This window comes from Sorex araneus, chromosome 9 (genome assembly GCF_027595985.1).
Source record: "Sorex araneus isolate mSorAra2 chromosome 9, mSorAra2.pri, whole genome shotgun sequence".
In the NCBI taxonomy this organism is placed as follows: domain Eukaryota; kingdom Metazoa; phylum Chordata; class Mammalia; order Eulipotyphla; family Soricidae; genus Sorex; species Sorex araneus.
The window spans coordinates 17,733,619-17,744,426 of NC_073310.1; the positions used below are offsets into that span (position 1 = coordinate 17,733,619).

Here is a 10,808-nt window from a genome sequence, read left to right on the forward strand (position 1 = left end):
GGCTGAGGATCAAACCTAGGGCTCCCACATACAAAAATGTGCGTTCTACCTCTTTGAGTTATCTCCCCAACCAAATTTGTGGTTTCTGAGATCATAAATTCAACTGATCTCTAATATTTATAGAATTAATGATTAAATTATTTAACCACTAATTATAGCTATATATATATATATAGACCTAGTCTTTGGTTCTGAATGATACTGAAATGCTTTACATTTTTACATTATTTGAGTAATAATTATTAATCATGGTTCTAAAAAATCCTACATCTATTACAAAAGAAGGAAAAGGGTAATGTTGCAATCTCTACTAATTAGTCTGACAAGTTCTGCTTAAAAATATGTATCTTGGGGTCAGAGAGATAATACAATGGACGCAGTGTTTACCTTGCATGTGGCTGACCTGGATTTGATCCCTAGCAAATATGCTAGGATTTGAGCCTAGCATATGGTTCCCTGAGCCTCTTCAGGAGTAATCCCTGAGTGCAGAATCAGAAATAAGCCCTGAGCACATCCAGATATTGCCCAACCCCCACCTCACCCCCCAAAATATGTCTCAGGATTGGATATATGGCTAAGTGGTAGACTGCCTACTTCACATGTGTCAGACCCTGAGTTCAAACCCTGGCACCACAAGAAACAACAACAGCAGCAACAAAAAAAAAAGGGGGGGTGAGACAGTGGGGGGAAGAGAGAGATACACACATATGTATTTATCTGGTTTTGGTATGAGACTACACTCAGCAATGCTCAGGGACTACTCCTGGATCAGTGCTCAGAGATTATTTCTGGCAGTGCTAAGGAGAAGGTGTGATGCTAAAAATTGAACCCAGGTCTCCTGCATGTTGCATGCAAAGTATGAGTTTGGTCTGCAATCTCTACAACCCTTATATCTGTATGTGTGTGTGTGTGTGTGTGTGTGTGTGTGTGCTTAATTCTGTTTTGTTACCAAAGAAGATGGAAAAGCCCTCTCTCCCATTAGTAAACTAGAAAAACCAAACTGTCATGTGTTTCTTGGAATCTGAGTTATTAAGAATTACCTGACAGATTCTAATACATCTAATTGCTCACTTAGCTAATAGAAAATAAATCTTTATTTTCATTTTTTCTAATATCTTTAGGAAAGCCTAACCCAAAAACAAACTATATCTCTCTAGTTATTCACTAGTCAACTTCCCTTTAATCAAAAGCATAAACTTTTCATATCTTCTTGAACTCGTAGGCGGGGAAAAAGGACATGTGTATGTGTCTGCTAACTGAAATTGAGACTTAAATTTTATTTACCTCTAGGCTAGGAATGTCACTCAAAGGTGACATTTAATGTGTGAGGCCCTGGGTTTGATCCCCGACATTGCAAAAACAAAGAATAAAAAATTACTTGCCAGGGCTGGGACAATAGTACAGCAGGGAGGGCATCTGCCTTGCATGCGGTAGACCTGAGTTCAGTCCCCGGCATCCCATATGTCCCTCAAGCACCGCCAGGAGTAATTCCTGAGTGAAGAGCCAAAAATAACCCCTGAGCATGGCAGGGTATGACATAAAAAGCAAAAAAAAAAAAAAAGAAAAAGAAAGTTTATTTGTCTCTAAAGCAATCAGTACCTAGACCTCTCTTGACCCTTAACTGCTCACTGTTGGGGGCCACACCTTGACAACTCTTCCTCAAGAGTTGGATATGTTAAATTTACTAGACAGCCAAGAAACTGTCCCTGAAACTGGCTGCCTCCAGGGACCTGAGCTCGTGAAACTTGGAATGCCAGACTCTGATACTGGCAGTAGGCCTCTGTGCAGGGCCAAATCAGCCCACAGGAGAGCAGGTTTGGATCCGTTACACAGCTAGAGGGGGTAATGCTTGCTCTACCTGTCTTGTGTATGTCTTGTGCAGACACTACAATCTGCTGAATTGTGCCTTTCTCTGATGATTCTCATAGATTCAGAAAAGGAATTTTGCATACAGTCAGCAAATTTCTGCAAACTCCCGGAAGAAGAGGAGGAAGGTCAGTGAACCAGTGAAACTCTTCATTCCTGACAGAAAATGAAAGTTAGATGTCTTTACTACGTTTGTTCTAAAATGACTTTTGTTCTACAACGAGCATGCATGAGGTATTTAAGGAGGAAAATAAGTTCCTGCCACCAAAATCTTTTACGAAAAATGTTGCCTACGTTTTTTTTTTTTTTACTCAATTTACAAAGTGCTGAGTTACTACTAGATAAGCATGGCTCACCTAGCTGCAGAGGAACAAGATCACCAGGACTGCTTTGGGATATTAGAAATGATACTATATATATGTACATATATACACATACATATATGTATGGCATCGGAACTAATTTGAGAAAAAAATTAAGCTGTTCTCAAAGGAAGTTAGTTTTTAGGATATTTTTAAATATAAGTAAACTATTGTGAAATGTTTTAATTTGTTGGAAACTGTTTGCTGAAATCCCTTTATAGCTTTGTTAAAATTCCCACCAAATTACATTTGATATATGTGGTGGTACTTATTTAAGTGTGATTTTTGTGTTAAGTTTAATCACAAGGCTCTTCAGCTAAGCATTGGGCCTGTAATGTTTTCTCCCTGTAAAGTTCCTCAGATCTGGGTCTCGACCACATTTTGTTGGCCAATCCGAGATAGGTGCATTGGCCATAGTATAACAACCTGCCTACTTGTTCCTTCAAAGTCTATGTTACACACTCTCAGCAAGCACTTGAGTTTATCAATTTATAATCTTCAGATGGTGCTACTAGTTTCCTCATTGTATTCTCAAAGAATTCCAATAGACTTCATGATTAATATCAAATGAATAATACGTGCCTTAAAGTGTTACTTTTATTATTTCTATCACATGTGAAGTAGTAATTTAAAGGTAGAGGACCAATATACTGAATAATTGTGTCTATGTTTTTTTTTTCTGGCTAAATAAAACCAAAATGCAAGTTTATGGTTTTTTCCCACTTATCTCTTTTCTAGCAAATTAGTGTTTCTCCAAGTTTAGTAAGAACATTTAGTAAGAGCCTGTTAAATGACAGATCATTGGGTCTACCTCATTTCTATTAACTCAATCTCAGGGAATGGAGTTCTTTGGAAAACCACTGACTCCTAATGCACTGAAAAGATTAAGAGTTCAGATCTTGGGCCAGGGAGGTAGCACAAAGGGTTGAAGTACCTGCTTTGCATATAGTACTTGCCTTGCATGTGGCCCAGGTTCAGTCCTGGCCATATGTTTCCCAAAGCTCTGACAAGTATGTATCCCTCCCTCCATCAAAATAAGGATCCAAGAACTTTGGTCTCAGGATCCCTGCAGGGAGATGTGCGATGTGCACTTTAGCTGGCCAAAGCGGTGTATAACAGAGGAAAGCCCAAGGAAGTCTGCCCTGCACTGCCCTCTGCCAGACTAATCCATTTCTGACTACCTAAAGGCTACTACTACAAACTGGGTCCTTAATTAAGGTAACACCAGGGCTGCCAGGAAAGAATATTTTCTCCTTCTCCCAGCATATTAAGTATACTCACAAAAGCTTACTCTGTCACTAAAAGGCAAAGCAAGGGAAAGGTATTGGGTTTATTATATCCCTGATAAATCGTAGCCTGAGTCACCACAATTTCTTTTAAGAGAATCACATAAAGAATTTAACTGTCTAGTAGAGGGATTAGGTCTATTTTGCGTCTCTCCACAGGGCAGATCTAAAACCAAGTTGGTGAAAGCTATTGGAGGTCAATTTGGCTCAGAATAAAGAGAAACATTTTAACTCCACAGGGTGTCAAAGTTTTGGACTGCGCTTTCTTGTGAGGTGATGAGCTTACCTACTCCACTACAAGAGCTTAAACACAAAGGAACTTTACAAACACCAGGAATCTTTGACTCTCAAAATAAATTAGTTGTAAGGAATAAGTATTCAGTCTGGATTTCTGAAAGAACACTTTTGCTTAAAAAAGAAATTTAACTCTCAGCCTTTATTTACAATTTTCCTAGACTTAACTGAAGATTGACAGAGGCTTTGGGTCAAAATCTAGAACCTGGATCTGCCTAGAAAATTTCTATCATGATTTGATTGTCTCTGTTCATGCTCCTCTATGCCAATAGGTGGAACAAGTTTGTCTGAGGCAGTGTGTGTGTGAGTCAGCGGAGAAAAGTTGCTGGGCTTACTCCCTTGGCTGGGCACATAGGGAAAACTATGTTATCAAGAGGATCTGAGAACCATGAAAATGTGAACTGGCTGATTTTACACAGTGAAATTTATATGTGTAACTAGCTATCAAGATTGGAGGATATTCAGTTCAGTTTACTGAATGATTTACTAAGAGGACAAAAAATTTACTGTGGGACCCAAACAATAGTACAGTGGGTAAGGCACTTGCCTTGCCTGTGGCCAACATGGTTTTGATCCCTGGCATCCCTGAGCCCCTTCAGGAGAGATCCCTGAGCGCAGATCCAGGGGCAAGTCCTGAGCACTGCCAGATGTGGCCCCAAAACAAAAAGCAACCCCCCCAAAAAAAACACTTTTGTCTATTAATTTCTGTTCTTAATTGTGGTGAGAGGAGCAAACACAAGTTCCTCAAGGAGCTGGAAACTCACTGAAAAGAATAAGTCTTATATCCCAACCTGGAGTGTTTGAGCTCTATTACACTTGTCATTCCCTTACCCTGACTGTTGCATTGACAAAGATCAGATGAAGATAGCTTGGAAACTGGGACATTGTTAAAATAAAAGTTATGCAGGGGAAATTTGACTTTGCAGTTTGGGGTTTTTTTTCTGTCTTTACAGAAAGTTGGTCTAGCTGGAAAGAGATGGTTTAGGCTCATGATCGCCGCCAGCCTTTGAAGCCAGGCACCAAAACCACAACTTCATTTCCCCTCTCACAGGTCCATCTGGTGTCTGGGTTCTTTCATTCTCCAGCTCATCTTTGCCAAGAAGAGGCTGGAAATGTTCATCAGTGTCAAAGTTTCGCTTACACAAGTTCAAAGCCATATATATGCTTTTAAAATATCACAAGCCAGTAAAGTCATTCTTTAGTGTCTTTAAAATTGTTAATTTATAGGCTAGAGAGATAGTACAGGGATAAGATGTTGCCTTGCATAGAATCACCCGTGGCACTCATATGGTCCCCCAAACACACCAGAAGTGATTCCTGAGCACCAAGCCAAAAGTAAGTCCTGAGCACCACCAGGTGTGATGCAAAACCAAAGCAAACAAAATCTTGTTGATTTATTGTTTTAAACCAAATAGTATTGGATCTTCAGTGATTTTCATAAATTCATAGTAAAATTCATTTTCAGTATTAATCAATAATCAATAATAATCATTCAAGAGAAGGCAAGTACTTCCACACTCTATGATTCTAGCTTCCATACAACTGAGGAAAAGCCTTTGTTTATTTCAAACATAGATTCTTTCAAAACTACTGACATATACTTTATAAAGCAAATAAAAAGTGTGATTGTGTGACTTGGGTAATGAGACACTGGCTGAACTTGCTCCTCAATTCCCAGTTTTTGTCAATGATGAGGACAGCGTGTGGCATTAATTAACTCTTTGGTTACACAATGGCAAAGCTAAGATTTTTATCCAGAAATGGAGAGACTTGAGGTGCTCATCTGTTCATATCAACTCCCATTGGGTACTCTTCATTTTTGCAAATAGGACTTTATCATGGGGGTGACAAAATTGTTAGGACTGATTCATAGGAGAGGTAGTGCGCTCATAAGTGCTGCTGGCTGACTGTGATGGGGCAGCAGCTAAAATGCTTCCAGCTGATTGACTGGAAGTTGCAGATACAATGGGGAACGCTTGGGGAGTTGGGGAGGATCTCATGAAACATTTTAGTCTGGTCTTAACTGGGCATGAAGTTCAGCAATACCAGGGTCTACCCTTGGCAGGAGTGGAAAGGCAGGCTGATCAAGAGAGCCGGAAACATCTGAGACAGCCTGGTGGACCTTGGCCAGCAATATGGTCTGAAAGTGGACTCTGGAGACATCATTTGGGTATTACAGGAATTCCTGAAGACTGGAGAACAGACTCTAGGTTAGGCAGACCAAGTTAATTTTTCATCTTCCCTTAAAAAAATTAAATCAGGATTCTGGAGAAATAGTACAATGGATTGGGCGTTTGCCTTGCATGTGGCCGACCTGCTTTCAGTCCCCAGCATCACATATGGTCCCCTAAAAACCACTTAGAAGCAATTCCTGAGAACAGAGCCAAGAGTAACCCCTAAGCATCACCAAGTGTGGCCCAATAGCCAAAAAATTAAAAATTAACTCAAGGATGGGAGTTGGAGAGATAGTACAGTGAATAAGGTGTTTATCTTGTACTGGGCCAACGCTGCTTCATACCTGGCTCCACATAAAGTCCCCTTAACTCCCCCAGGTGTGATCCCTGAGCACGAGTAAATCCTGAGCACTGCCCGGTATTATCCCCCTCAAAAACTAATAATAATAATAACAATAATAATAGATAGGACCACACCCAGCAGTGCTCAAAGGCTACTCTCTCAGCTTGGGGCTTGAGGGTCATTCCCAGCAGTGCTCAGGAATGGGACCATGTATGTATTACAACCTCTTGCATGTATAGTATGAGCTCCAGCCCATTGAATGACCTCTCCAGCCTTCCATCTTCCTTTAGCAAGGTAGTTAAATATGCTTGTCTGATGGATTTAAAAACCTGATTGCATTCTCTTGGCAAGTAAGTTCACCTCTCCAGCCCTCAATTAACTCATTCTATAACATGTGGATACTAATGGTAGATACCAGAAGCACTGTTGTGCAGATTACACAAGCCACTGGAGCCAGCACAGAATCAGCCAGCACAGAATCAGTGCTCAATTGATAGTCATCATTAATAGATAGTCATTATAGATAGTCATCATTATTACTATTTTGTTTGTGCGGGGAGAGCTGGGCCACATCTGGCTATGCTCAGGGCCTACTCCCAGCTCTGTGTTCAGGGAATCACTCCTGGGGGTACTCAGGGGACCACATGTGGTGTTTAGGATGCAAACAGGATCAGCTATGTGCAAGGCAAGCAACTTACCCACTCTACTGTCTTACCAGCCCATCACTGTAATTTTTTAAACTTTTATGTTTTTCATGAAATGCTTTCTATTCACATTTTAAATTTATTTTCTATGGAGGTAATGTTGGTTTACAAGAATATGAATATCTATTTTAGGGAAACTATGCTATCCCATCACATCTACCACCAAAGTGCCAATTATTATTATTTTTTTTTATTCATGGTATGTTCTCTTTCCTATTTTTAACTTCCTTAAGGAAGGCTTTTCTTTCTCCCTTTCTCTCTCTCTCTCTTTCTTTCTTTCTTTCTTTCTTTCTTTCTTTCTTTTCTTTTCTTCTTTCTTTCTTTTTTCTTTCTTTCTTTCTTTCTTTCTTTCTTTCTTTCTTTCTTTCTTCCTTCCTTCCTTCCTTTCTTTCATTCATTGTTGTTTTGTTTTCATTGTGCTTGGGATCCAACCCAGGTTTCATACTTGACCACTGAGCCATGTACATCTTGGCCTCTTCCTTAAGAGTTTAGGATTCTTGTGCTACTTTCACCTACCCAGAGAGCCTGCATCAACACCCTCTCCAAGCCTGAACTAGCATTTCAACCACGCTCTCAATCACCTCTATTCTCAATCCCCACCCTTCTAGCCTTAAACCAAAATTCCTTTTCCCTCAGGACAGTTGGATGGAAGTATCTGATTGTTTAATGGGTTGGCCTCCCACATTTGCATTTTAAAACAGAAAGCTTTTTTTTTTCAATTTTCTATACTATTTATTGTTAGGAGTTTCCCAAATAATTAAATAGAAAGTGCTGTTTTGAAAAGGCTTGCCAAGGGGCAGAGTGATAGCATAGTGGATAGGGCGTGTTAGGTCCTGGCATCCCACACAGTCCACCTGTGCACTGCCAGGAGTAACTCCTGATTGCAGAGCCAGGAGTAACCCCTGAGCATCACTGGATGTGACCCCAAAAGTCAAGGGAAAAAAAGAAAGGACTTGCCAAATTTTTAGTGAAAATAATTTTTTGTATTTGGAGGAAGTTTAGGATTGAGATTAAGTGTACTGGTTTTATTTATATATATGTTTATTTATTTCAATGAACCTTGTTCATCTGAAACATGAATCTCACCTCGGGAATGTGATATGAGCACAGACTGAATAATTTGGAAGAAGAAAGTCTGAAAGTATGAAAACAGGTTGAATAATCTGGGAAGATGAAAGATAGAACTCTATGGCTCCAGATATATATGGGGGCCTGGAGGGCGAGCTCAAGGGACTCAGTGCATGCTTTGCATTCAGGAGGCTGAGGTTCCCTCCTCAGCACTGCAGAGAACCCAGTTGGAGCCAGGAATGTATGCCCCAAGCACAGAGCCGGGGGTATCCTCCAAACACCGCAGGGGTTGGCCTTCCAAAAAACAGAAAACAAATAGAACCACAGACACAATTTGTATTGTTCCAAAAGACAGAACACTTACCAGGAGGAAAGTTATAAGGAGGCAGACTTGGGCCAGCATACTGAAGCATTTTTCTACCACGTTCTAGCAAAGTGCATGTCCCTTGGAAGGCGGACAACATTTTAATGTTTTTGTTAGCAATTAGAACTATAATGAATTCTCTTAGCTGAGTTATCTAGATAGTTGTTCTTTTGAGTAAGAATTGAATCACATGAATACTAAGGTCTCTTTCAGCTTTAAAATCCTATGAAATTTTTACTAATGGTAAAATTTCAACGAAGGTATTTTGGAGCAAGGGATTATTTTGCAAATCCTTTTTCCAAAAGGCAATAAAGTTAAAACTGAGGATACCGGAGGCCAGGATGATGACTCAAAGGACTAGAGCACATGCTTTGCACCCAGGGGGCCCAGGTTTTCCCCCCAGCACCACCAGGAGTGGCCCTAGAGCTTTACCAGGTGTGCCCCCAAAATTAAAAAGAAAAAAAAATCCTGAAGGTTCTAAAGTTAAGCATTACATGATTGAAACCCTGGTCTTCCTACTTACTGTGTGACTAAGCAAGTTTTTTGTTCTTTGTACCTCAGTTCCTCATCTCTAAAATGGGGCAATGACAATATCATCTTCATGGAGTTATTGTGAGAATTAAATGAGCTAATGTTGGTAGCTTGTTTAGAAGAACGCCTGGCACATGGAAAGCTCACGCCCAATAATACTTCTTAGTTATGAGGCAGTCCCTGATACCCTTGCCACACTCCTACAGCTTCTTATGTCTTTTCATTCCGTGGAAGGAGGTTCTTTATAGCGTGATTAACCTGAATCTTATGTTTTTTTCCTAACTGATGACCACTATGACCCACCTATGACCACTGTAATGAATTTTCTTTTTCCTATAAGCAAGCTTTAAAGCTAAACAAGCAGACCCGGCCTCTGACGCACAGTTTAGGAAGGATCCTGTTGAAACACAATCATGCCTGTGGACACCTTCACCCTGCTTATATGCCTGGCAAGTGGTAGATGCCCAGTAAATATTTGTTGAATGAATAGATGAACTTGGCAGGTCTCTTATTATTTCCTGTATTTTATTTATTTATTTTTGATTAGGTAATACATTCACATGATTTAAAAATTCAAAAGGAACAAAAGGCTATATAGTGGAAAAACATCCCTCCCACCCTGTCCCCAGCTACCCTGTTCCCTTCCCCTTGGATAACTAACATAACCACTTTCTCATATATCTTGCAGAGCTATTTTAAGCATCTATCCACAAACATACTCTCATACGCACATTCTTCTTTTACAAAGGGCAACATACACTGTCCTAGGAGGGTTTGGATTGGGGGGAAGGCAGGGGAAATAGGGGGGTTTTTTGGAGGAGGCACATCTGGGGTTATTGCTAGCTCCATGCTCAGCGATCATTCCTGGGAGTACCCAAGACACCATGTAGTGCCAGAGATGACACTGGGGTCGGCCACCGGCAAGGCAAGTGTCTAAACCCCTCCTGTACCATCTCCCAGCCCTAGGAATGTTTTTAGTAGTGGTCCTAGAAGAAAAGGTGAACACGGGCACAACAAGGAAGAATAGAGAAGAATGAACCCAAAGACAGAAGAGTCAACCACAAAACTCTTCTTTTTTTTCATTAAAGAGCCATGACTTACAAAGTTACTGATTTTAGGCATACAGTAATTCAAAACCAATCCTGTCACCAGTATCGGCCTTCCTCCATCAGTGTTCCCAGATTCCCTCCCCATCCCCACCCCCGCTCCACCCCTGCCTATCACTTTGACAGACACATTGCAAATTTTCAGTGGTTGCCACTGAGATCTCATGTTTTCAGTTCTATGGAATCTATGTTTCGGATATATGGCTGTACCCTTCGCTCACACCACTGATATAACTGAAGACTTTTTATGGTCATCAAAGTAGGTGTGAAGTGATTAGGGCCTAGATTAGTGTGAGCATATTGGTATATTAAGTAATCAGAAACAGAGTGACTTAATACTGGTGACTACCGCAAATACGAGATAGAGCACTTCTCTCACCCCCTGAAATTCCCTTGTGTCTCTTTATTATTTATTATTTATTAGTTCTCTTCCCTTAGTCCACTCTACTTCGTAGTTTTTCACTTCTGTGTTTCTGGCCAAACTGACACGGTGAGAGAGCCACTCAACAGAGCCATGACAGTATCACGGACACGGTGCTGACGTGGGCCTTACTTGGGACCAGGCATCTATTAAGTACCTGCATGTGATCATCTTCACTCCAGGAGAAGCAAGTATTATTGTTATCTCAGTCAGTTGATAAGATACAAAAAAATGTTTCATCACTTGCCCGAGTAAATAGCAGTCAGAATTCTATTTTTTTTTTTTTTTG

General features: G+C 40.4%; 1 protein-coding gene across 1 annotated transcript in view; it reads left to right on the forward strand.

Annotated features, from left to right (window-relative positions):
- HORMAD2 (HORMA domain containing 2) overlaps nt 1-2,036 on the forward strand; it is an 83,787-nt gene extending 81,751 nt beyond the window's left edge. The window contains exon 10 of the mRNA XM_004615541.2: nt 1,929-2,036. Coding sequence (XP_004615598.2) covers nt 1,929-2,036 — 108 coding nt within the window. The remainder of the gene's footprint in view (nt 1-1,928) is intronic.
- The last annotated feature ends 8,772 nt before the right edge of the window (nt 2,037-10,808 follow it).